Raw genomic sequence first — 27,675 nt, forward strand, 5'->3', positions numbered from 1 at the left:
TTAATGAGACAAATCGCTAGGTAACAATATTTTCTAAATATAATCCATTTGTAAACATTTTATACAAGATCCATTTTTATAACAAGTGCAATTTGTTATAATATGTTTATGGAGGAAACATAAAACATGCTAACTTAAAAATCTTTTTTTCCTCTGGGCACCTGGATGGCTCAGTTGGTGAAGCATCTGACCTTGGCTCAGGTCGTGATCTCGCAGCTCACGAGTTCGCGCCCCACATTGGGCTCTCTGCTCTCAGTGGTGGAGCCTGCTTTGGATCCTCTGTCTACCTTCCTCTGTCCCTCTCCTGCTCTCTCTCTCTCTCTCTCTCAAAATTAAATAAACAGTTAACAAAGCATTTTCATATTTATTACACAAAGATGTCACATGGTATTTTAGGGGTCATGACTAAAATAATGAATTTCTTTTCAGATAATACTGCCTCATATTTTCAATTACCTACAGTTAACTTCTTAAATCATTCTGAACATTAGACTATAAAGAAAGAAATTAAGAAAGAAAAAAATACGTATGCAATTTACACATTGGTGTTCTTTTCTTCATTGTTCTTTCTTTATCAAAACACCCTTACTCTGACTTTACTTATGTTAGGACCACCAAGAGCAATTCACTATGTAAAGTCTTACCAGGATTGCTGTTTTGCAAAGAATTTTTAAGCATGATTTCTTCTTTATGTCGACAAATTATTTCGTAACTGCAAGGTATAAAAAAGGGTGATAAATAATATTACTATTTTAACGCTGATACGAAAAACATTTACCAAATACATCAAATTCTTAGAGTATTTCAAATAATAACAGAGCAAATATCAAAACTTGAATTACCCAATATACTTCAAATTTGTACGTTCTAGAAGCTTTTCATTAAGTCTGTACTTAAAGAAGAAAAAAACAGGAAGATGAACCAGTCATGAATTGAGGGCATTCTAGCTTAGTAAATTAGAACTAGCTTGCCAGGGGCACCTGGGTAGTTAAGCGTCCAACTTTAGCTCAGGTCATGATCTCACGGTTTATGGCTTTGAGCCCCACGTCGGGCTCTGTGCTGATAACACAGAGCCTGGAGCCTGCTTCGGATTCTGTGTCTCCCTCTCTCTCTGCAACCACCCCCCACCCCAGCTCGTACTCCGTCTCCCTCTATCAAAAGTAAATACACATCAAATAGAAATGAGAATAATTAGAATTCGCTTGCCAGAATGGAGTGTTTGGAACTCAGAGGTTCCAAAACTAGCTCTATAACCTATAGCTATTTGTTCTTGGAGAAGCCACTTCTCTTTGGCTCAAAATCTCCCTCTATAAAAGAAGGGAAATTACTGCTTTATTTTACAAGGTTGATAAGAGGATTTAATGAGATATTATACCCAAAACATGGCCTCTCAGGCCACCTCTTAGGTGATGCTCATTACTCTGGGAAGGGCAAGATGAGACCTTCCTTGACTTCAGAAAAGATGCTCCACAGGATTTAAAGCGGTGGTCCAGGGGCACCTGGGTGGCTCAGTCCGTTGGGCATCCAACTCTTGATCTCAGCTTGGGTCTTGATCTCAGGCTCGTGAGTTCAAGACCCATGTTGGACTCCACGCTGGGCATGGAGCCTACTTAAAAAAAAAGGCAGGGGTACAGATCTGGTAACAAAGGAGAAAGGGAAGTCCGATCTCTTCCTGCAGCATCATTTGAACCTCTCTGACAGCTTAGAATGGTCCCAACTAACATCTTCTGGCAAAAAAAAAAAAAAAAAAAAAAAAAAAAAAAGACAAACAAGATCCTCAAAGGGTAACTCATAAGGAAAGTCTAGGCTAAGATATGGGTTCCACATAAGGTCTTTGAGTGTGGAGGGACAGGGGTGTATGGCGAAAGCCAGGAGGCCCAGCTGCCCAAACAGGGTGCTGGTGCTTTGGGATAGCTGCTGAGCATATGTGCATGTGCAGTGAACAAAGAAACTTTGTAGCTTTGAAATCTAAGTGTGGAACACCATGAAGACTGTAAACTCTGGATCAGCAAGGGAATCCTGGGAGTAAAGGTCAATCACGACCAGACTGCAGCACCAGTTTCAACAGCAATGCCACAGCAACAGAATCAAAGGAAACTGTAGAATGATCAGGATGTCCTTTTTTCCCCCTCCAAATGACTTGTGAAAGAGGACTGTCTCTTTGGTCTTAGGGTGCTCCTTAGGTTCTTGGAAAATTCAAGGGACAGAGTACAGGAGATAGCCCTCAAAGGAAAGTAGAGGGTCTTCTACAAAACTGAACATTTCAAGACCCAAGTTACTAGTTAGAAAACACAGATGTAACATTATTTGTGTCCCATGCAGAGGGGTTATACTTGAAATGAAATGGATAAGGTTAGGCTCCTGGAGGATAAAGGTCTCAAAAGTCCTGAGATAAAGAATCCTGCACACATTCCTACTTCCAACTAGTCTAGTCCTTTGCTTGATTTCTGGCTAATGTTGTGGACTAACCGACTGCCATTCCAAAACTGCCTGACCAAACTACGAAATCCCATCTGTTACATACGAAGTTAACAGTTAAATTATTTTAAGCCTCAGTTTAGTAATAACTAGCATTTTAGTACAAACACTTACAGATTAAAACCCTTAATATAAGCATATTCATCTGCAGCCCATCCATATACATCTTGAGGAAAGGGGTCAATACCTTGCTGAAGAAGAAGCCTGACTACATTTGTTGAGTCATAATTTACAGCAAGCATGAAGGCTGTTCTAAAATAACAGAGATAACTTCACTCTTAGGAATTTAGAGTTATTTAAACAGCTAATTTGATATACTTTATCAGGTTAATATCTTGCCTATCTGTTCAGAATCGACCATTTACATGTTTCAGTGTTCATCTGTGTAAATGATCTCCAAGACTAAAATGAAGGGACAAAAAGGAAGCTTCTTGTCCCACCTGGGTAATGTATTATAGAGTTGCTAATTTAGAGTCGTTTGATAAACAAGAAACTATGCTAGGTCACTTATCTGAATAGGTAAAGATTTAAAAAAAAATAATTCCCCATGTCTTCTTCATCTGATACAGTGCACTTCAAAGCCATCTAGAGGTCAAGTAAGTATAAAAACTATCTGCAGGCTTGAAATGATAATATTTTAATGCGAATGCTAACAAAATAGGCATAATTATAGTTAACGATGCTGATAAGCATATGGTAGGCACTAAATTAAATGCTATGTATATAAAATATGATTTACGCACAACCACCCTTGAAGGATATATTATTATCCTCCTTTTTATATCAGGAAACATATTTAGTGATGATACGTAACACTCCCAAGGTCACAACACCTAGCTAGTAGGAAAGCTATGAATCAACCTAGTCTTGTGTGAATCTAAAGCACAGCTCTTCCTTCTTTATCACCCACCTATAACTTATCCTCATTAAAGGAAAAGTCTATACGGTTAAAGTTATTTTTCATCTTTCTACTCCTACCAATTGAAAATAAAATCAAAAATACATATACTGTACATGAAAAAGGATAAAACCTGATGAGACTTGGCAATAGTAATTAATCATCATTTAGAGATCACCTAACGACATCAGTATTACTCAAAAAGGAAAAAAAAGCAATTTAAAGAAAAGTGTCATCCAAAAGACACAACTCTATGTTTAATATGCATCTTTTTTTTAACATTTATTTGCTTTTGAGAGACAGAGCTCAAGCAAGGAGAGGGAGAGAGAGCGGTATACACAGAATCCAAAGCAGCTCCAGGCTCCGAGCTGTCAACACAGAGCCCGGCGTGGGGCTCGAACCCACGAACCATGACATCATGTCCACAGCCAAAGTCATAGACTTAACCAACTGAGACACCCAGGCACCCCAATAAACATCTTTGAAGGAAAATGTATATGAAGTAGAAATTCTTTTTTTTTTTAAGTTTATTTACGATTTATTTTGAGAAAGAGAGTGAGTGCACACCAGAGTGTGGGCAAGAGGCAGAGACACTGAGAGAGAGAGAGAGAGAGAGAGAGAGAGAGAGAGAGAGAGAGAGACAGAGAGAGAGAGAGAGAGAGAGAGAGAGAGAGAGAGAGAGATTGAGAATCCGAAGCAGGCTCTGCACTGTCAGCACAGAGCCTGATGTGGGGTTCAACCCACGAACCATGAGATGATCACCTGAGCCAAAGTTGGATGCTTAACCAACTGAGCCACCCAGGTCCCTCTATGAAGTAGAAATTTAAAAAATACCATAAAAGGGTTAAGAAGGCCAATATTGTGCCATTAAGTAAATTAAGAGCTGAGAGTCCACATTTTATAAAACTAAAATGAAATCCCTTTAGTTAATACAAAATCATGTGGCAGAAAAAAAAACAAAAAAACAAAGAAACAAACAAAAAACTGAGCAACTGGGTGACTCAGTTGTTTAAGCATCAGACTCTTGACCTCAGCTCGGGTCTTGATCTCAGAGTCATGAGTTTAGGCCCAGCATTGGACTCCACGCCGAACATGGAACCTACTTAAAAATAAACACTGCAAATGACATGAGTCAACATCATCAAGGAATATGAATTCTGCTATACCCTGTTCTTCATGTTGCCCAGTCAGAATAATTGCTTTCTACCTAACTGGTGATGTGTTGACATTTTTCACTATATAATTATAAATTAATCTTCTTCTTCTGAAGTTAATCTTCCTGACTTGAATAATTATTACCACTGTAGAACCATACTAAGGTTGAAAAGAAAACTACTGCACCTTTTTAATTTATCCTCTGCATGTATATTTGTTGCCTTTTCTACCAGAACTTCCACTATTTGCTGTTTGTTTTCATTTACGGCAACTAGAAGTGGTGTGATGTTATCCTGTAAAAGAGCAAAAACAATTTAGAATTTACAAAATTACACCTTTCCATACGGAATTTTAAAACATACAAAAGATCCTCTAAACTGAAACATATAATACAAAAAGTAAATAAAAAATGGCCTCTTCCTTCCCACCACTGTGCTTTCACCTGCTGCTGCTTCTCTTTAAAATAGCCCTCCTCCACTGGGGCACCTGGGTGGCTCAGTTGGTTAAGTGACCAACTGCAGCTCAGGTCATGAGCTCAGGGTTTGTGAGTTCAATCCCTGCATTGTGCTCTATGCTGGCAGCGCACAGCCTGGAGCCTGTTCCAGATTCTGTCTCTCTGTCTCTCTCTCAAAAAGAAATACACATTAAAAATTGTTTTTAATAAAATAGCCCTTCTCCACCTTCTTCAACAGATCATATGAAGTCATTCTCCCAAACTCACTTCAAACACTCACTGGTTCCAAGATTGTTGCTTCTATCACAGTACTTATCATGGTATACTGTATTGTTCCCTATCTAAACCAAGAGCTTCTTGAGATCAGGGGCTATTTCTTATCTCTGTATCTCCAAACTCCAAAACACAGCAGTATATGCTTTAAGTACTTTTACTGAATTAATAACCTAAATGATGATCTCTGGAGTAGTGTTTCTTAAATTATCTTCCAAAGAATACCTACTTTGCCAGAAGGTAAGTACTATGTCCCAATGGAAAGATTTCATGATCATCTATGTTTGAGAAATATTATAAAACTGCATTATATGTCTGGCATTACAGAAATCCATGTAAATCTGCTCAGTCCCCATTTGACAATCCTTTTTGTGGCAAACATTCACATTTGAGGAATCAGAGTTTCCGGGATATAGTTTGGAGAGATTTCCGATAAAGGTGAAGCTTTTCCCCAAGTTATACAAACTTGCTTGTCTTCTGTCAGTGGTATCAGGATCCACTGACATCCGAGATGTCAACATAAGGCATCGCTGCTCCAAATGGGTCACTAAGGAGATGGGCTCAGAACTCCAAGAGTTAAGCTTCAAACGAACTTTGATTACTTAATATTAAATAGCCCATGGGCTTTCTCCTATTATAAAATGCTAAATTTTTATCTTAACTGTTAGGAAGCTCCATATGAAATTTTATTGTCAATTATAATAATCCTGGGACCCTAATACGTATCTACTTCTAAAAAAATCTGTTTGTATTCTAGTTGTATTCCAGTTTCCACTGGAATAGCTACTTACTTTATATTTTAGGCAAACTATAAATTGGAAATAAAAATGTAATGGCTTATCAATAAAAATTCAAACACTGATTTATACAGATCATTTTTAGCATAATGAAAGTGACTACATTATTTGCATTTTTAGGGAACAATGCTGAGGAGAAAGAGAATATTGTCTGCAATAGACATAACCTATTCAACTGTAACCATGATTAATCTAATACGGTTTGCAAATATTCCAATAGGAATACGATTATTCAAATGTTGTTTCTTTTAATGTTATTTAGTTTTGACAGAGAGAGACAGAGCCTGAGTGGGCAAGGGGCAGAGAGAGAGGGAGACACAGAATCCGAAGCAGGCTACAGTCTCTGAGCTGTCAGCACAGAGCCCCACCCGGGGCTCAAACTCACAGACAGCGAGATCATGACCTGAGCCGAGGTCAGACGCTCAACCGACTGAGCCACCCAGGCACCCCAGGAATACGATTATTTATAGTACACAGAAGGAATAAGTGTCTTGTTTTCAAACTAACTTATGGGGCACCTGGGTGGCTCAGTCAGTTAAAAGGCTGACTTTGGTTCAGGTCATGATGTCATGGTTTGTGAGTTCAAGCCCTGCATTGGGCTCTATGCTGACAGCTCAGCCTGGAGCCTGCTTGGGATTCTGTGTCTCCCTTTCTCTCTGCCCCTCCCCCACTCATGCATGTGCTCTCTCCTTCAAAAATCAATAAACGTTAAAAAAATGAATACAATACAAAAACAACTTAGAAAGTTTAACTTGGAAAATTCAATCCTATTCCGAAGACATTAACATAAAATACAAAATATATATTATGAATTAATATGGATTGCCTTGAAAACCTTGAAATATTTATCAAAATAGACCATAAAACAGAGGCACCTGGGTAGCTCAGTCAGTTAAGCATCTGACTCTTGACTTTGGCTCAAGTCATGGTCTCATGATTCATGAGTTCAAACCCAGTGCCTCCTAGGGATTCTCTGTCTCTGTCAAAATTAACTTTAAAAAAAATTACCAAGGTTTCTTGGTGTCCAAAAGAGATCTGATTAGCACAGTCTTATATATATATATATACATATATATATATATATATATATATATATATATATATGTGTGTGTGTGTGTGTGTGTGTGTGTGTTTGTGTGTGTGGATATATATATATATATATATATATATATATCATAAAACATATATATATATGTATGTTTTATATATATATATATATATATATATATATATATATATATATATCATAAAACAGTAATTGTAAACGCAATGCTTATGGAGGCAAAGTAGGTGACTTGAGTAAGTGAAGAACCTAAGTGGGGACAGTAGCAAACTGGAGACACACATAACTCATATAAACAGTCAGCCACTGGAATGCATACCAAACAGTAGTATGGGCTCAAAGTACCAGGTATGATTCTATAAGAAAAGTCTGAAATCCAGATTTCTGCATGGGTGTCATAATTTTAAATGTTGACTCAATTTATGGAGGAAAGGAAACACATCCAGGGGCCAAATTTAGTCAATAGCCCACGGGTATTTTGGTTGTGCATAAAGCATATATTTGTATGTAAATCTTTCCTGAAGTATCAGTATCACGTTTTACCAAAAATTTAGGCCCCAACATGTAATAAAAATTGCTATTAAGACTCATAAGAGGGGAGCCTGGGTGGCTTAGTCAGTTGAGCATCCGACGCTTGACTTCAGCTCAGGTCATGATCCCAGAGTTGTGGGACTGAGTCCTGCATCAAGCTTGGCACTGAGCTTGGAACCTGCTTGAGGTTCTCCCTCTCTCCCTCTGCCCTTCTCCCCCACTCACGCTCTCTCTGTCTAAAAGAATCACAACAAAAAGACTTGTAACACCCACCTTAAGAATTTTTCCAACGCTTATTAAATCTTTTTTTTTTTTTTAACGTTTTTATTTATTTTTGAGACAGAGAGAGACAGAGCATGAACAGGGGAGGGGCAGAGAGAGAGGGAGACACAGAATTAGAAGCAGGCTCCAGGCTCTGAGCCATCAGCCCAGAGCCCGATGCGGGGCTCGAACTCACGGACCGTGAGATCGTGACCTGAGCTGAAGTCGGATGCTTAACCGACTGAGCCACCCAGGCGCCCCTCCAACGCTTATTAAAACTGCAATCTATCTGTGTTTAATTCTCCCAGACTGTTAATCAAATAGACAAATTAGTTCACAACTATGCTGAAACTAAATTCTGAAAACAATTCCCAACTGTATTGTCACTAACTACATTTCCATGTTTAAAACTACCATTTGGATTATGTCAGGGCTATATGAATTTAACAGACATCATAAGACAGTCGGTCACATAGCTTCAACTAATAAAGAAGATTCAAGATTTTCTCCTATTGCAATCAGGAAAACACTGCTTGTAATAACCAAATGGCTATGAATATGAGCGAGAGAGAGAGAGAGAGAGCAAGCGTGAGCGAGTGGGTAGGGGCAGGGAGAGAGACTCTCATGTGTCTCTGCACCATCAGTGCAGAGCCCAATGTGGGGCTCGAACTCACAAACCATGAGATCACAACCTGAGTGGAAGTCGGACGCTTAATCAACTGAACAACCTGGGTACCCCTCCATTCAGTAGTTAGCTTTTTAAAATTTTTTTTTAAATGTCCACTTTTTGTGGAAGAGAGAGAAAGAGCATGAGCAGGGGAGGGGCAAAAAGAGAGGGCGACTACAGAATATGAACCAGGCTCCAGGCTCTGTCTAAGCTGTCAGCACAGAGCCCAACACGGGGCTAGAACTTGTGAACTGTGAGATGATGACCTGAGCCTGAAGTCAGACGCTTAACCGACTGAGCCACCCACACACCCCAGTAGTTCTTAACCAAGAGTTGTAGCACAGTCTCAAAAAAAATATTTCTAAATATCCATGTCTATGTATACATGTTACTAGACTTACTCAAACTCTTCAGGGGAGAGTTTAGGGTTGTTTAAAAAAAATTGAAACCTCCCCAGGGCACAGGGATTCACCACCACAATTCTAGCTGAGAGCTGATGCAGCAGACTATCACATCAGTCTCATCTATGTGGCCAACTCCCTCTATCATTTGAAGATTTAGCCAAAAGAATGACTTATCAAAACTGCATTTAATTTCCCTGAGCAGAGGTAGAACAGGGACTAAATGTAAAGTCAAAATGCAACTTGATTTCATTACTTTTAAACTTCTTACTTCCCATCAAGATATTCTAGATTTCAGAGCAGAGTTTAGACTCTTACCTAAGTGGGTGTTTCTGCCAGAATAGGATTATATGACAGTTAATTATTTGTTTTTCTTCTCCTTGCCCACATAATCAACCACCTGTTCACTGCCAATCTGATTTCCTCTGAGTCCTCCTACACTTGGTCTCTAGGCAGGTTTGCAACTCACTCTTTCCCTAAGTAACAACTATTCCCCTCAAAAATTGAAGACTCCTTGACTAAACATATAAACTGAAGGGGAAAAATAATAAAACAAACAACCTCTTCTTGTTATTTTTTCTCACTTGTCAAATTTCCAAATTGGCCCACTTAGTTCTGACTGCTCCCTCCTTTCCCCTTTTATCTCTTAAGCCTTGGCCAATAAAAGATAAATCCCATTTTTATAAATCACTTTTTTATCAAATAGAAACTTGTCAACAGCAGCAATATTTTTTATTGTAAAATGCATTTGTTTTCTTTGAGTTTTAAGACAAAGCCTAGGGCAAATTTTGCTTTCCTGTGTTGTTTTTCACTAATAAAAAAAATTGGATGGGAAAAATATTTGAAAACAAAATAAGTTTTACCTTTAACAAATATATTGTTTTCATAAATATTTGCCATAAATACATAAAACAAAGCAGTATTCTCTGTTTCTTTAGAAGTATCCTCATTTAAAATGAAATCTTAGGGGTGCCTAGGTGGCTCAGTTGGTAGAGCATCCAACTTCGGCTCAGGTCTTAATCTCATGGCTCATGAGTTCATGCCCTGCATTGGGCTCTGTGCTGACAGCTGGGAGCCTGGAGCCTGCTTCAGATTCTGTGTCTCCCTCTCTCTCTCTGCCCCTCTCTCCCTCTTGTTCTGTCTCTGTCTCTGTCTCTCTCAAAAATAAATAAAAAATATTAAGAAGGAAGGAAGGAAGGAAGGAAGGAAGAAAGAAAGAAAGAAAGAAAGAAAGAAAGAAGAAATCTTAGATAAATAAGTTATTGCCAAATATTTTCATTCAGGGAATCCTTGAACTTCCAAATACGTAAAATTGACCCTGCCCGTGTCAACCAAGGGTGTTCCTCTAGGGGCTTCAGCAATGAAAGGTAATGCATGTCAAAGAAAAGGAAGGTGGGCCAGCAAGTGTGGCCATCATCTACTCCCCATGTACAGCTACAACCCTGCTGAGGAGCTACACAAGGTTAAGCAGGAGCTACTCTCTGAAGTGGGACACCCCAACATGGTACATGGCTGGCTGAGTGGCTACCAACACAAGTAGATGTCTTTGCTGGATGTCAAGACGTGACCTGACCCCAATGCCCTCATCTTCAGAGCACCGGGGCCTGCAGTGCCTAGCACCTACAACCTGCTGCTTTCTCCTTCCACTTGCACACATCCAAGCTCTCCCTGCTGGGTCTGGGTCTCCATTCCTCCTCCCACCTATCCCCAGCAGCACCCCTTGCCTAAGCCCCTGCATTGCACCCAGCCTCCATCATCACCTCACTCCCCTCTAGACCTTTAGTCCTTTATGGGCTCTGAGACTACCATCCACTTGTAGGCACTAATGGAAACATTTTCTTTCTGGGGTGGAAGGGTGGCTGGGAGATACAACTTTGCCCTTTCTGTGGGCACTACCTTTTTCTAGCCCTCCCTGACTTGGCATTGGAGTTATTTCCATGATGACAGGGCCTGATGTATAGAATTCAGTGAGTGAGTGTGTGTGTGTGTGTGTGTGTGTGTGTGTGAAATAAAACATTTTGAGGCTAACATATTCATGTATATATATAAAATTTCAAATAATGTATAAATCAGTTATTTACCTTATTTCTTGCTTCAGTATTCGCATTGTATAGCAGCAGCTTCTCTATTATGGATATATTATCACCAAAGGCCGCATAGTGGAGAGCAGTGTTGCCACTCACATCCCTAATATTTGGATCGGCACCATTTTCCAATAGTATGTTTACACATTTCTCTTCCTGGCACTGTACAGCCTGTCAGTGATATGCCAAGAACAGAGTGTAAATTCTGAGAATTTAAAGTAAGCATGCCACAGGTTTCACCAATTCGTTTTGTTTCAAGTCAATAACTTCATTTTCATTCTAAGTAATGACATCAAATCTATCTCAGGCAGATATAGCTGGTACTACATACCTTCATGAGAGCTGTCCTGTTTTCATGATCACAGAGGTCAAGATGACATTTCCTCTCTACTAGGAGGGTCACCACTTCTGGATGGCCATAGGCACAGGCCAAATGGAGAGCAGTCCTAAAAACGTGAGAGGAGTTTTTAGGAAATGATAGTGCAATGTCTCAAAACTTGCAGTTAATTCAGGAAATTGTAAACATTAAGTAGCATGTTATTCCTATGCCTCCAAAACAAAGATTCAGTTTTCCTCTGGAGAAAGTACAATATTTAGTAGTGATTACTCATCACGCTAATAAAAGAGCAGCCTGTTTGAAGACAAAGAGCATGACCTCGGGATTCAGCTCCACTTGGGTTTGAATCCTAGTTTAACTCTGTCACTCACTAGTTATTGCTTAGACTTATCCTCAATGTCCTCAACAAAAGGGGATAAAAATAGTAGTTGTCTTGTGTCACCTGGCTAGCTCAGTCTGAAGAGCATGTAACTCTTGATCTCAGGGTCGTGAGTTTGAAGCCCCACAGTAGGTGTAGAGATCAGTAAAAAAAAAAAATAATAATAATAATAAAATGAAATGAAATGAAATAAAATAAAATAAAATACTGAGTAGTTATCTCACAAGACCTCGTTGTGATGCTTAAATGAGGATCTATGCAAGTATTTAGAACACTTCCTAGCACAAATAACATCTCAATAGTTGTTGGATAATATAATTTTTACCATTACTACTGCTTTACATAGACAACACTTCAATTAGGTACCTTGATACAATTACACCTAATTTGCAGACATGTTTTAAGGATTAGCAAGAATACTGCATTTCAATGATTCTAACATGCTCATTTTGTCACATTTTAATATCTCTGACATTGGAATGCAATTTATAACTCAAAATGTCTTACAACTGAAAATGGCAGGACTTTAAAAAAATAATTGGTATATAAAATAGTGGGACACCATAGAATCTTGGTGCCTTCCATTATGTGAAATGAGGGTATATACAATAGGTCTATTGCAGTTCTAGTCATATGATTGGCACTTAAATAAATTTTAGTTCTGAAAAGCATTATAGGAAAAGAGGACTAAATTAGCAAAAGGAAAACATTTTTAAGAACTTCTTACTTTGCTTCTCAAGAAAGTTTAAGCCACAGGAAACTCAGGATTCCAATGACTAGGAACAGCTCATTTTATTAAATATTGAGGTCTACAGATTGTACAAAAATCAAGTATTTCCAGTGATCGATATTAGTAGTTACTACTCTCATAAATTTCAGAAGGTCAGGTAAAGGTTATCTTTTACAATTTCCTATCTTCAGAAACTTTGAAAGGAAGGAGGAAAACTTCCCATTGAGATTAAGTCCTAATACTTCAATGTAAAATTTCTCATCTTAGGGGTGCCTTGCCGGCTCAGTCAGTAGAGCATAGGACCTTGATCTCAGGGTTGTAAATTTGAGCCCCACGATGGGTATAGAGATTACTTAAAAATAAAATCTGGTGCAGAGCCTGCTTTAGATGCTCTGTCCCTCCTCTCTCTTTCCCCTTCCCCCTGCTCATGCTTTCACCCTCAACAATAAATAACACTTAAAACATAAAGTAAACAAGATAAAAGCTGGGGCACCTGGGTGGCTCAGTCTGTTAAGCGTGCAGCTCTTGATCTGGGCTCAAGTCACGATCTCATGTTCACTGGCTCAAGCCCCGTGCTGGGACTCTTTGAAAAGTGTATTGGAAAAGTTCCTGCTTTCAGCACGGGGCCTGCTTGGGATTCTCTCTCTGTCCTTCCATTCCCCCCACCCCCACCCCCACCCCATCCTTCTCAAAAAATAAATAAATAAACTTAAAAAAATAAAATCTTTAGAAAATAAATAAATAAAATTCCTCATCTTTCTCATACTGTGCAAAATGAAGTCTTTGAGAACAAAAGGATCTTGGGTAGAGTATGTCTGCTATATAATGTATGTGCAGGTTCTAGGTGATAAATGGATGGAAAGAGTGGATAAATACATTTGGAGAGTTCAATATTTTTAAAGAAAAGGTATATAAAGGAAAGCATACTTCTGAAACAGTAAATAATCACTTATATTTGCTAGGTCTTATTTTTTTCACAAGGACACAACTAATATATTTTATTTTCATGATTAATATAAATCATTTACCTATTACACGTAATAAAGCTACCTATAACAGAAAACATATGTATAATATATGCATAATAAAATCTACAAGTGCAAATAAAAATACTCCCTTTACTTCTGAAGAGGCCAAAAGTTGTCCAAATATGCCAATCCTCAAAAAACATTTTAATTAACTCACTTTTCTTATTTTACATCCAAAAATATTTTTTAACACAAAGTGAGAAATTATTTTTATGTATATAAGATCAATATTCTTGCTCTTCTCCAGGATTACTTCAACGACAATAAACCCTTTCTGTTGATAATAAACTTTTAATAAGACCTTTATACACCTTTTCATGTAGAAAGCACAGATTTTCTTTGAAGGCAAAGAAAAATGCATGTAAATACAAAGGCTCAGAAATAACAAATGTCATCACATTTTGTGCATTTTTGGGCCTAACATAAAACCGTAGTCTGCTTGTGTGTACCTATGATCACACTGATTTTTGTTCTCACTTAATGATCAACTAAAGCACAGCTCTGCATGTCTGTGTATATCTATTATCTATGCCACTTTCAATGATCACATATCCATCTTATGGATGTAATGACATTTACTTATAAAAGCCATTATACGAGTTCTTCTTAATACATTGCTATTTTAAATAGTGCTGAGAAAAGCAAAATGTATGCCATTTATCTCTAGTGATTTCCTAAAGATATTTTAGTAGAAATAAAATTGATGGATAAAAGGAATACATATTTTTAAATGTGGTACTTACACCAAATTGTCTATTGGAAAGTCGAAAACAACTTAAACTTTAAGCGGCAGTATAAGCACCATCACTCTATTTTCACAAAGGTTGTAGACGGAAAACCGTATTTCAGTCCCTTTTTCACTTAAATTTCTTTTTTCCCAGGGACACTATATTTCCCTATGTCCACTGGTCCCTTGTAGATATGCAAAGAAATACTTTGCACGATTTCAAATTACAGGTTTTTGTTCGTTTTGATTTCAAAGACTTTCCTGTAAAACGAAGATAGATTCTGTTGTCTGATACAAATATGTTGTAAATATTTGCAAGTGCATTGTCTTTTATTTTAATAATATTATTTTCTGATGGAGGCTTTTACTTTTTTATGTTGCTAAATCAATCTCCAGAATTCTTGATTTAAAAAAATATTTTTTAATATTTATTTATTTTTGGGAGACAGAGACACAGCGTGCAAGCAAGGGAGGGGCAGAGAGAGAGGGAGACACAGAATCTGAGCTGTCAGCACAGAGCCTGAAGCGGGGCTCGAACCCACAAAGCACGGGATCATGACCTGGGCCAAAGTCAGACAGCTTAACCAACTGAACCATCCAGGGGCCCCAATTTTTTCTTTTTTGAGACAGAAATAGAGAGAGAGAGAGAGAGAGAGAGAGAGAGAGAGAGAGAGAGAGAGAGAGAGAGAGAGAGAGGCAACACAGAATCCCAAGCATGCTCCACATTGACAGCAGGGAGCCCGTCGAAGGGCTTGAACCCATGAACACCTGAGATTATGACCTGAGCCGAAATCAAGAGTCAGAGGCTTAACTGACTGAGCCACCCAGGCACCCCCCAAAAGTCTTGCTTTTCAAGTCATTCTTAGGATGGGTAAATAGGCATTTGTGGGATTTTTTTCTGTCACTTTTCTTATTTTGCATATTACAATTTTTAAATTGATATCCCATCTGGAACTTATTTTAGGGAGATAAAATTCTAACAAGTTTTCTCCAAATCGGCTGTTTCTCCACTACTTATGAATAATTCACCTTTTCCTACTAATATGAAATGTCACCAGTATCAAATTCAAAAGTCTTATGTATATTTGAGCGTTGGTCACGTTCTACTCTGCACCACTCCTTTATCGGTCTTTTCAGCTGTTTGTAAATGAATAATTTGTGGAAATTTCAGGTACATTTTGATATCTGGAAGGGCAAATCTACCTCCTATACAAAAACATAAGTTCTTAGGTTAATTCCAGTTTGTTAACATACAGTGTTCTATCACTTTCAGATGTACAAGATAGTGAGTCCAAAAATTTCCTTAATGACATCACAAGAAGAGCATGTGTAGCTCAAAATTCTTAAAACCAGGATGCTTTCATTTGCTTTACCTAACACTGACAAATACAGGAAGGGTACACATTTTGAGAAAAAGGAGTCCTCCTATTCAGAGCCATCTTCCACTTGAAAATGTCCTTCCAAGGTCCCTCAGGAAATAGCATACATACCTAAGTGTACACAGACATAAACTGGATACTGGATTTTGTCCCAAGAATTTCTAGCCCAGAAGTTGATTACAGGAATTATTTCTCCCATTATGCGCTTTTCTATGATGTTATAGTATGAAAATGAGTCCATTAAAAACAACATGTTGCCGACACTTAATTTCGTGTGTATTACTATTGAAATTTGGGTAAATCACGTCAAACTTGAGAGTCAAGTGGTCTATTCAGGAATTACCGGGTACGTGCCAGGGCAGCTGAAGACTCTGTTTTTGCCGCTCACGCTGTCGGCCTGGTGCTAGACCACATAGGGTTCCCACGACCGAGGGGCAGCGGGACCTCAGGAGGGAAGAGAACCCAGCTCCCCGAGGGAGGGCTCGGATGCACAGATAGAGCTAGGCCAGGTGTGCTCTTCTCCCAGGTCCGTCCCGCCTCCTCCCTGCCAGCCTCCAAGCCCCTGTTACCTGTTCATCTTGTCTCTATCATCCACGCCATTTTCCGCGAAGAACAGAATCTGCTGCACTTGTGCTGCGTTGCCCACACAGGCAGCCTTGTGGATCTTTCTGAGATCTCTGTCTTGGACATGGTAACCCAGCAGCAAGTTGTCAATTCCATTGTTCTTCTGCCCAACGCCCCTGCCCTGCCTCTGCAAGCTAGAAGCGGAGCCCAAGGGCGACATGCCCTTCTCCCTCCCGAACCCCCAATTCCTCTTCATTGTGAAGCCTGCGGGCTCCACAGAGACTTCACCCCGCCCTCCCTTTCCACTACCTCCCGAGCCCAACACTAGCGCCGGAGACAGGCCAAACCCGCCTGGCCACAACACCCCAGCAGTGAGGATCCGCGTTTGGGTAGCTGCCACTTCTCAGTAACCGGCAACAAGCAATACCGCCAGACACAAGCGCGCTTGCGCACTTCAGAAGAGGCAACCACTGCGCATGCGCACAGAGGCCTAACTGTCAACGGTAACCAACGCTCCGACGCCCCCCACCCCCCCACCCCAGGCCCAGCGCGGCGCAGCGAACAGAGAGGAGGGGGCTCCGGTGGGGGGTGGGGCGGGGTCCAAAGCCGCGGAAACTAGCGGGAGCCAGCACCTCTGCTCGCCACGCTCGGGTCTCGCCTTGGCACCCTTCTCGCCCCACGCGCGCCTCCCGAGGGGCCCCTTCCCCGCGCCGCAGCCCAGGGTGCAGCCAGGTGGCCGTGCCTGGACCACGGGAAGGGGTGGAAGTGGGGCGTGAGGCGGGGATAGGGGCCGGGCCCGGGGCCGCGACGCCCGCGAAGCCTGGAGCCCGCTGCAGCCGCCACCGGATCTCGGGATGGGACGAGAGACTGCGGCGGAAGCCACCATCTCCCAGCCTGGGGCTCCAGGAGCCGCGGAGCCAATGCCGCTGCCGCCGCCACCGCCGCTGTTGCCTCCGCTGCTGAGACCAGGCTGGAGATGGGTGAGTTGACATTGGCGTCCCGGGGGACCCGCGCCACAGCCCCTCCATCCACGCACTCCTAGCCCTCCGCCTTGAACTCCGCGCTGCCGGCACAACCCCCCTCCCCTCACGCCTTCAGGGCTCCCACAGCCCCCACCCTCCCTGAGCATGACCCTAGGGGCGGGAGCGGGAACCCCGGGCCCGGGGGTTGGGGGCTTCGATACAGGGAGGTGGGGACCGGATGCCAGGGAGACTATTGGGCTCCCACTCCCACGCCCAGGCCCAGCGGGGCACTGTGAACGGAGGTGGGGGGGCCTCCGGTGGGTGGTGGGGCAGGGTCCGGAGCTGCCAAGCCAGGCGGGAGCTGGCACCTCTGCTCGCCGCGCTCCGACCTGCCTTTGGCACCCCTCTCGCCACATACGCCCGTCCCAGGTGGCCCCTTCCCCGCGCCGCGTCCCAGTGTGCAGCCTGGCCGCCGTGCCTGGACTGCGGGAAGGGGTGGAGGTGGGGCCGGGACGCGGGGCTATGGGCCGGGCGCGGGGCCGCGATGCCCGCGATGCCGGGCGCATGCCTCAGCCTCCGCCCGAGCCCGGGATGGGGTCAGAGGCTGCAGCAGACGCCAGCATCTCCCCACGGGGGCCTCGAGGTCCGCGCAACCATCGCCGCCGCCGCCACCGCCGCTGTTGCCTGCGCTGCTGAGACCAGGCTGGAGATAGGTGAGTTGACCCTGGCATCCCAGGGAACCCGCTTCGCAGCCCCACCATCCACGCCCTCCTACTGGCCCTCCGCCTCCATCTCTGCGCTCCCGGCACAACCACCCTCCCACGGCGTCAGGGCTCCCACAGCCCACTCCCTCCCTGAGCGTGACCCTTGGGGCAGGAGTGGGAGCCCCGGGCCCGGGGGATGGGGGCGTGGAGACAGAGAGGTGAGGGCCGGATGCCAGGGAGACTATTGGGCTCCGACGCCCCCCCCCCCCCAGGCCTACAGGGGAACTGCGAGCAAAGGGCAGGGGGCTCTGGTGGGGGAATGGGATGGGGTCCGGAGCCGGGGAGCCTGGCGGGAGCCAACACCTCTTCTCGCCTAGCTCGGCCTCCCCTTGACACCCCTCTCGCCCCACACACCCTTCCCGTGGGGGGGCCCTCCCCCGCGCCGCGTCCCAAGGTGCACCCTGGCGGCCTTGCCTGGAGGCGGAAGGGGTGGAGGTGGGGGCGTGAGGCAGGGATGTGGGCCAGGCGCTGGGCCGCAAGGTCCGCGATGCCGGGCGCGTGCCTCAGCCTCCACCAGAGCCCGAAATGGGGTGAGAGGCTGCAGCAGACGCCAGCATCTGCCCGCCAGGGCCTCAAGGGCCGCGCGGCCATCGCTGCCGCCGCCGCCGCCGCCGCTGCTGTTGCCTGCGCTGCTGAGAACAGGCTGGAGATGGGTGAGTTGACCCTGGTGCCCGGGTGACCCGAGCCGCAGCCCCTCCATCTAAGCGCTCCTGGCCCGCTGCCTCCATCTCCGCGCTCCAGGCACAACCCCCCACCCCCAGCATTCAGGGCTCTCACAGCCCCCTCCCTCCCTGAGAGTGACCCTAGGGGCATGAGCGGGAGCCCCGGGCCAGGGGTTGGGGGCGTCGAGACAGGGAGGTGGGGGCTGGATGCCAGGGAGACTATTGGGCTCCGATGTCCCCTCCAGGCCCAGCTGGGCACTGCGAAAGGAGGGGAGGGGTCTCCGGTGGGGGGGTGGGGCGGGGTCCGGAGCCTCCGTGCCAGGCGGGAGCTGGCACCTCTGCTTGCCGCGCTCAGGCCTCGCCTTCGCACCCCTCTCGTTCCACACGCCCCTTCCGGGGGCACCCGCCCCCGCGCTGCGTCCCAGGGTGCAGCCTGGCGGCCGTGCCTGGACCGCAGGAAAGTGTGGAGTTGGGGGCGTGAGAGGGGGATGTGGGCCAGGCGCTGGTTCGGGATGCCCGCGATGCCCTGCGCTCGCCCCAGACTCTGCAGGAGCTCGAGATGGGGTGAGAGGCTGTAGCAGACGCCAGTATCTCCCCGCTGGGGCCTCGAGGGCCGCGCAGCCATCGCCGACGCTGCTGCTGTTGCCTCCGCTGCTGAGACCAGGCTGGAGATGGGTGAGTTGACCCTGGCGTCCAGGGTAACCCTAGCCGCAGCCCCTCCATCCCCGCACTCCTGGCCTTCCGCCTCCATCTCTGGGCTCCTGGCCCAACCCCTACCCCGCCAAGCCCTCAGGGCTCCCACAGCCCCCTCCCTCCCTGAGCGTCACCCTATGGGAGGGAATGGGAGCCCCAGGACCAGGGGTTGGGGGCATAGAGACAAGGATGTGGGGGCGGGATTCCAGGGAGTCTACTGGGCTCTGACGCCCCCTCCCCCAACCAGGCTGGCCCCAGGACCTTTCCCAGGCCCTGGAGGGCAAAGCCTCATGCCTTAGATCCCCTCCCTAGGCCTGGGCAGGGGCCTCCCCTAGGCGCTGGGCTCAAAAGGCTCTTTGTGAGCTGTGCCCCCCACTTCCCAAGCCTCCAGTGGGGTCCTGGAACAGGGCGGGTGCGGAGGCTGGGACTGTGACTGCTTGTCTGGACCAGGCGGAGGGGCATGGGGAGAGCACCCCTAGTCCTTTCCTTGAGGTTGGGGCGGGGGGGGGGGGGGCGCATCCAGGCTCATGTGCTTTTCACTGCACTGCCCAGGGTGGGGAAGGGAACCTGGCTGGAGGAGGGCTCTATCAATATCTGCAAATAGTGTGTTCTGGAAGCTGGGTTGGGGAGGGGAGCTTGGATGTAAGTCAGAATGGTGGCACCTGAGCTGGAGTGCCATGAGAAGCAGAGGTGGGTCTCAGCCAGCCCTAGTAGCTGGAGGTCAGGTGACTCTCCTGGCTCTGGAAGACTCCCTAGAAGGCCTGTGGGCAGGAATACTACCCCAGAGAGACCCCTCCATTGCCCCCCAGGACTGGCACTGCCCCATCCCCATAGCACTCCTTGCCACTCCTGGGACACCAGTCCTGACCTGACAGCGAGGAGCTGATGGGGCGGCAGTGCTGCCATCTGGCTCAGCAGCCCCTCTGGAGTCTGCCCAGGGTCCCTGCTGTGGTCAGGGCTGCTTGGCCCACATCTGCCGGTGGCTGGACCACCCCAAGCAAGTCTGCTTTCTGAGTCTCAGTGTCCACATCTGTCAAACGGGGAGACTCCTCCACAGGGTTGTGGAGAGGTCTTTATGAGGTGATGAGTGTAGGGAGCCCAGCACCTGAGAAGGCCTCGGGAAATCCTTGGCCGCTGTGCCAGTACATTTACCTGGAAAACGGGGGCATTGATGTCAGCTGATGGGCCAGGCTCACTTTACCTTGTGGCGATGAGGATCCTGTGAGGGCTGGATGTGACCCAGGGAAGTCAGGGCTGGGGGCACTGCAAGTCCGTGTGCTCATGCTATTCTGGAAGAAGAGAGAAGCAGTGGGCGGTGGCCGGGGTGGGGTGGTCCTCCTTGTGCCCCTATGGGCACCTTAGCCATGGCATTCAACGGACCCTGCTGTGTTCCCCAAGGCCAAAGCCTCTTCGTTCTCCATGCTGCACGATGCACCCCTTCCTCCTAGTCAGCACTAGCTCTGCACATGGGGGACCAGGGCTCCCTTCCAGAAGGTTCTTCAGACAGTAAGACCAACAAACACAATATCTTCCTGTCAGGGGCACTGTCATGGGCAGCTGGGTGGAGAGGACACAGACCTTAGCCCTAGGAGAATGGAATCTAGTTGGGCAGCAAAACCAGTCAGGCCTCCCTGGTTTTGCGTATCCCTGTGCTGGCTGCTTAGGGGTGTGTGTGGGGGGCAGGGGTGGGGGGCTGGGCATTGCAATAATTGCACCATGGGACAGTCAAGGGCAGAAGTGAAAAGCAAGGACTCCAGATCCAGTGGCCCAGGTTCAAATCTCAACTCTGCCACTTCTTACTGTGTGAACGTGGACTGGTGACTCTGCCTCTCTGTGCCTCTGTTTCATTGCCTCTAAAATGGGAACGAGGCACACTAGTGCTATTTGAACAGCTTGGTTCAGTTTCTAGTGGGGATTTATGCCCCCTTTTCCAGAATGGGTCCCCCAGTTCACCCCTGCGTCCTGGAAGACTACACAGCCTGCTCCAGTAGGCTATCGTCTTCCTTTTGTGTGAGTCCCTATAGGCAGGGGCCTGCCTTTCTGTGTCCTTGCTTGGGCAGGGGGCAATGGTGTGCTGGCAACAGGCCCTCTGGGAGAAAAAGTACCTGATAAACAGCGTTGGCAGGTTTCCATGGTGTAAATCTCCCAGCAAGACTCATTTGAGGCTACCAACAGCTTAACCATTCGCAGTGGGAGCTGGTCCATGCCAGCTTTAGCACCCAGGCATTCAGTAGGTGCTTAATAAATGATGGTTGAATAAGGAGAGAAGGCTCCAGAGACTTGGAGAGCTGTCAGGCCATACTGTAGCTGAGAGAGGGAGGCATCCGACAGGCTGAGGCCAGGACAAGAGACCACTCTGAATAAGTAACCCGTGGTGAGATGGAGGGCAGAGGGGAAGGAGGACTGGTGTCCTCCCTTCCTGGGAACCTCTGCACCTCTGACCCTGCGTCACTTCTGCTCTGGATCCTCTTGACTTTGGCCTGGTTTCGGCTGTCTGCACAGAATGACCTAACTGGATCCCAAGCATTAACCTGACAGAGCTCTGAGAAATGGTCCAGACGGGTCTCAAACGTCAGATTCTATTCCCTTGCTTATGCTGTTCCCTCTGCCTGAATGTCTGTTCCACTCACTTCTTCCTATGTGCCCTGAAGCTCTGTCACCCTTCAAAAGCTTCCTCCACCCCAAATCCCACAGACCCTCCTCCCCTTCTGCTGTTTCTCTGGCCTTGCAGCCCCTCTCGTGTGCACCCTGCCTGCCCATAAAAATATTAGTAGCTAACATTGCATCTGGACAGCAACCTATGATAGAGGTACCATGATAATCCCTTTTGCAGATGGGGGAATGGAGGCTCTGTCTTGTTAACGACTACCCATCCTTTGCCTCTCGGCTTCAGCATCCGTTCATTGTTCAGAGAGGCTCCTTGCTGTGGGCTGGGCAGAGCACCACTTCTCTTTCTTCAGTGTGTTTGCTGTGGCGTGTTCCACTAGGCCGTGAGTTCCCTATCATATAGGAGCTTAAATGAATGAATGAATGAATGAAATGAATGAGTGAATGACTTTCAGCCCCAGGGAGCATCCCTGTTCTTTTACCCATTCCTCCTCCCTTTCCATCCCTGTGGGAGGAGACTGACCCTCCAGAGGGCATCCTCACACCATGGAGGGATGGTCACAGGGACCCTGCTTAGCCACACCTGCCAGAAGGGAAGGGGAAGTGAGGCTTTGGGTGGGGCTGAAAGCAGGATTTCTTTCTCTTTCTTCTTTGCATGGTTATTAGTGGGTTTTGGTATATGATAAGCATTAATTTGTATATCACCTCTTCTGCGTGTAGCAGTCTATATTAAGCTGATGGTCACTTAAGTTAGAGCTAATTTATTTTCTCCGCCCCATGATTTGATAAGCTATTATATTGTATATCATTTTTGGGGGCATTCCTTGACGATTTTTTTTTACAGAAATATACATTTTTACTGCTTTTACATTTCCTGCCTTTATACTGTCACTTTTGATTTCTCCTTTCCACTCAGAGTCCCGATAATATTTCTTACAGGCTGATTTAGTGGTCACACACTCCTTCCATTTTTGTTTGAGAAATTCTTCATCTCTCATTCTATTATGAATGATAGCCTTACTGGATAGAGTATATTTGGCTGCAGATTTTTCTCATTCAGCACTTTGAATACATCATGCCATTTCCTTCTGCCTTGCAAAGTTTCTGTTGAAAAATCTCCTGCTAGCCCTGTGGGTTTTCCCTTGGAAGTGAATGACTTGTTTTGCTGCTTTTAAGATTTGTAGCAGTGGGGCACCTGCGTGGCTCAGTCGGTGAAGCATGACTTGATCTTAGCTCAAGTCGTGACCTCGCAGTTTGTGGCTTTAAGCCCTCCAGTGGGCTCTGCACTGACAGCACAGAGAGTGCTTGGGAATCTCTCTCTCTCTCTCTCTCTCTCTGCCCCTCCCCTGCTTGTGTCTGCGTTCTGTCACGGAAATAAAAAATAAAAAAAAAAAAAAAAAAAAAACAAAACACTAAAAAAAAAAAAGATGTTAGCAGTATATTTTGCAAATTTCATTACAACATGTCTTGGGTATTGATTTTGATGGTAGTTCTCTGTGCCTCCTGGATCTGGATGTCTGTTTTCTTCTCCACATTAGGGAATTTTTCAGTTATTGTGTCTTCAAATCAATTATCTGTCCCCTTCTCTCTGTCTTCTTCTTCTGGGACTCCTATCATATGAATGTTTTTACATTTGACGGAGTCACTGAGTGCCTTAAGTCTATTCTTGCATTGGATAATTCGTCTTTGTTTCTTCAGCTTCACTACGTTCCATTACTTTGTCTTCTAGGTCATTAATTTGTTCCTCTGCTTCTTCCAGCTTGTTGTTCATTTTTACTTCACTCTTCATCTCTGATTCTTCAACTCTTTTTTGTCTGTGGTAAGGGTCTCTTGGATGTCTTCCATTCTTTCCTCAAGTCCAGTGAACATCCTTATGATCATGGTTTTTAAATTCTCCATTAGGTGTGTTATTTACATCTGTCCCATTTACGTCTCTGGCCATGGCCTTATCCTGTCCTTTCATTTGGGATAAATGCCTCTGTCTTTTCATTTTATCTAAGTATCTGCCAGCTTCTGTGTGTTAGAGAAGCCAGTTATGTCACATGCTCCCGAAAGTAATGGACTTAGGAAAAAGACGTCATGTAATGCCCAGGGTCTAGCACTTCAGGGAGTGTCACCAGTGTGTGCTGCGTGTGTTCTGCTGTTGTGTTCTGGCTATGCTATCCTTCAGGCCAGTCGTCTGCAGAGGCTCTCCTTGCCTGGTCTGGTGAGTGTTTGGTCCCTGGCCTGAACATAGCGAGTTTTAACTAGGTGTGCTCTGGTCTGCTTATGAAATGAGACCTGTCACCACCTCTCCTGGAACTGAGGCCAAGGGAAACTCTCTGGTTGGGAGATGTGGTGTGGGCAGGCATTTGTCCTGGTCTTCTGGGGGAGGGGTAGCTGTGCTGGAACTCAAGCAAGAGTGATTGAGAAAGGAAGTTCCACCAGAGTGCAAGGGGGTGGCGTTTTGTGTAAGCAAGTTAGGTAACCAGAGTTAGCAATGCACTGCTTCCTGCAGGTGGGTTTATGTTTGTGGTGAGGGGCAGGAGAAGGAGATGGTGCCAGCCAGCGGCTTTGTTCCTACAGACAGGTCTCTCTGAACTTTGCCTCTGAGGGACGTGCTCTGAGAAGAGCAACTAATCTCGCCACTGTGTGCCCCAGGCACTCTTCAGACCACTGTACCCATGCTATATGCTCCCACGTTGTTAGCCTGCCCTCTGTCCAAGAGCAGTGCGTACCTCAGGGCACTAAACCAGCTAAACCGGATGCGCTTTAAAACTCCAGACTTTATGCACTGCTGGTTGCAAGAACTCACGAAATGCAGCCCCTCGTTTTCCAAGCCAGTGGGTATGGGGAAATGTTCTCTTTCTGCGTTCCCTTGTGCGTTCCTCTCTCTCACCCTTACCCACATCCTTGACTCCCTCCCCTCTGCAGAAGCCAGGATCTGTTTCTCTTCTAGACGACATTTCTGCATCAAGGACCTTCTTTGATGTGGCCTCTTCTCTCCCTTTTGTTGTGGAGTTTGTTCTGTCAGTCTTCAGGTCGATTTCTGGGGTATTTAGGGTGAGCTGATTGTTATCTAGTTGTATTCGTGGGATGAGGCAAGCCTATAGTCCTCCTACTCCTCTGCGTTCTTCCTGTCTCTAAGATCTTTTTCTAAGATTCCCTTCAATTCCAACAATTCTTACAAGTAAGCAGGAATGCCTCTTTAGAATGTCCCCTCAAGTTAAGGTAGAAGCACAGAGACATACGATTTGAAGCACAATAGTTGAAAAACTAGAAAGAGTCAATTGGATAACCAAAATTGGCCCTTTGATCTGATTTCAATTAAAGGAAATAGGCAGCTTTGAGTATTTTTTAATCCATTGAATACTCAATCTTCATTCTCCTTTCCTCAGTGAGGAAATAAAGAGAATGTCATGGAATCATTTTTCATCTTTTCAGTAGCAAAACAAATGTACTGTCCTTTAGCACTACTTAAATTAAGTGCGCATTCTCCTTTACCTTATTCCAACCTTCTTTGTGTGGGGAGGTAAGACCATTTCATCTTTGTGTTGTCCCACAATGCTTCTCCATATCATACAAGTAGGCTTCAAAAGTTTGTTGTCATTCAAATTACCAATCTACTATTTGTCTCTGATAAATCAACTTAATACTACCTCACTTTGTACAGCTGTATTATTTGAATGATGTAATGTTTATTCCATTAATTATACGCTGAGCTATAAAATATAGCTATGCATATCTTTCTATTTAAGTGAAAGAAGGGGAAACAGGCTACTGTGTTTTCCAAGAATGTAGGATCTGTGCAAGAACAGGATTAACACCAGTGTTACACACAAGAACCAGGTCAGAAGAGGATCTCATTGTGAATTGCAAGATGATGGGTTAGCAAGATTGTTTAATAGGAAAGAGGAATACCCAAAGTTAATCTTTTCCTTCCTAGATGGTGAAAACTATGGATGAGTCTATGCATTATAATGAGATAATAAAACATAATGAAGTGAACGGTAGACTGAGTCAAGAGATCTTATGGCCAAGATTTGATGGAAATGAAAGTGGGCAGCACTGACTGAGACACTAAAAGTTTGCACAGGCGGGGAACCTGGGTGGCTCAGTCAGTTGAGCCTCAACCTCTCAGGTCGTGATCCCAGGGTCATGGGATCAAGACCCCTGTCAGCCTCCACACTAAGTGTGAAGCCTGCTAAAAATTCTCTCTCCTCTCTCCTGTCTCTCTCTCTCTCTCTTTCTCTCCCTACACACCCCCTCTTCCTGCTTGTGCACGCACTAAAAATGTATATAAATATAGATAAATAAATAAATAAAAGTCTGAACACACTAAAGAAAGAGCATTTTATGTTTTTGAGCCTGACTTCACATCGAGTCATGGGGTCAGCAAGGCATAGGCTGGTGAAAGGGTTCTTCAAGAAACAAAAATCTCTATAGGAGCAAAGTTAAGTTCTACTACATTGACTTTTTATTATTACATAAGTGACTGGTAATTTGCAAGATAACTAGGAAAAAGTTTTCATAAAATTTGATATGGTACTGGCATAAGGACAGACATATAGATCAATGTATTGACATTGAGCATCTAAACATAAACTCTCACATTATAGTGAACTGATTTTCTACAAGGGTGCCAGACAATTAAATGGAATAAGACTAGTCTTTGTAACAAATGGTACTGGGACAAATGGATATCCACATGCAAAATAATAAAATAAGACCTCTACCCCATAGCATATATACAAAATTACTTAAAATCTAAGAGCTAAAATGATAAAACTCTTAGAAAAATGCTTACGTGTATATGTTTGTGACTGGATTTGACACTGATTTCTTAGACATGACACCAAAAGGCAAAAGCAGATTAAGTTCACTTCATCAAAATTAAAAATTACTATGCTTCAAATATTACCATCAAGAAAGTGAATAGGCAAGTGACTAAATAGGAGAAAAATACCTGAAAATCCCGTATCTGCTAAGGGATTTGTATGTAGGATATTTAAATAACTCTTCCAATAATGAAAAGACAATCCAATATAAAAACGGGCAAAAGAATGGATTAGTTCTTTAAAGACAATACAGAAATGGATAATAATCACATTAAAAGGGATATGTTCGGGGTGCCTGGGTGGCTCAGTCAGTTAAGCTTCTGACTTGGGCTCAGGTCACGATCTCACGGTTCGTGGGTTCGAGCCCCGCATCGGGCTCTGTGCTGACAGCTGGGAGCCTGGAGCCTCTTTCAGATTCTGTGTCTCCCTCTCTCTCTGCCCCTCCCCTGCTTACACTGTCTCTCTCAAAAGTAAAAGAGACACGTTCAACATCATTAGTTATAAGAAAATGCAAACCAAAAACCACAAGATGCCATTTCATAGCCACTAGAATTGCTATCATAAAAGCAACAGATAATGACAAACATTGGCAAGAATCAGGAAAATGGGAACTCTCAAAAACTGCTGATGAAAATGTAATGTTGCTGCCACTTTGGAAACATTCTGGCAGTTCCTCAAAAGGTTAAACTAGAAAAACAATTGTTCTACACTTATTTGAGAGAGAGTGCACAAGTGGGGTAGAGGAACAGAGGAGAGGAAGGGAGAGAATCCCAAGCAGGCTCCATGCTCAGAGCAGAGCCCAATGTAGGGCTCGATTCCACAACCCTGAGATCATGACCTGAGCTGAAATCAAGAGCCGGCCACTCAACCAGCTGAGCCACCCAGGTGCCTGCCCCTCCTCAAAAGGTTGAAAAAACAAAACAAAAACAAACAAACAAAAAAGGTTTATTTAACAGAGTTACCA

At 44.7% G+C, this 27,675-nt stretch overlaps 2 protein-coding genes across 8 annotated transcripts in view; one reads left to right on the plus strand and one right to left on the minus strand.

The window, feature by feature from the left end:
• The window catches only part of LOC145713331 (ankyrin repeat domain-containing protein 26-like), a 43,736-nt gene extending 27,054 nt beyond the window's left edge, over window positions 1-16,682 (minus strand). For 2 of the 3 annotated variants that reach the window (XM_081791799.1, XM_081791800.1), the window contains exons 1-5: window positions 16,212-16,682; window positions 11,394-11,508; window positions 11,060-11,233; window positions 4,718-4,824; window positions 645-712 (exon numbers count right to left, since the gene is read on the minus strand). In XM_081791799.1, the coding sequence (XP_081647925.1) occupies window positions 645-712; window positions 4,718-4,824; window positions 11,060-11,233; window positions 11,394-11,508; window positions 16,212-16,462 (715 nt within the window). In that variant the 5' untranslated portion in view covers window positions 16,463-16,682. The remainder of the gene's footprint in view (window positions 1-644; window positions 713-4,717; window positions 4,825-11,059; window positions 11,234-11,393; window positions 11,509-16,211) is intronic. The other variant, XM_081791798.1, reaches the window with a different exon arrangement.
• A 408-nt stretch (window positions 16,683-17,090) lies between these two features.
• The window catches only part of LOC132676164 (IQ motif and SEC7 domain-containing protein 1-like), a 60,335-nt gene continuing 49,750 nt past the window's right edge, over window positions 17,091-27,675 (plus strand). For 3 of the 5 annotated variants that reach the window (XM_078441073.2, XM_078441074.2, XM_078441077.2), the window contains exons 1-2: window positions 17,091-18,585; window positions 19,136-19,269. Coding sequence is in view for 2 of the 5 variants with exons in the window: in XM_078441067.2 (XP_078297193.1) it covers window positions 18,069-18,585; window positions 19,136-19,269; window positions 22,121-22,277; window positions 25,632-25,765 (942 nt within the window). In the remaining 3 variants the exon portion in view is untranslated. Of the gene's footprint in view, window positions 18,586-19,135; window positions 19,270-22,120; window positions 22,278-25,631; window positions 25,887-27,675 lie in introns of those variants that run through there. The other 2 variants (XM_078441068.2, XM_078441067.2) reach the window with 2 other exon arrangements.

This window comes from Panthera onca, chromosome F1 (assembly GCF_046562875.1).
Source record: "Panthera onca isolate mPanOnc1 chromosome F1, mPanOnc1 haplotype 2, whole genome shotgun sequence".
Taxonomy (NCBI): domain Eukaryota; kingdom Metazoa; phylum Chordata; class Mammalia; order Carnivora; family Felidae; genus Panthera; species Panthera onca.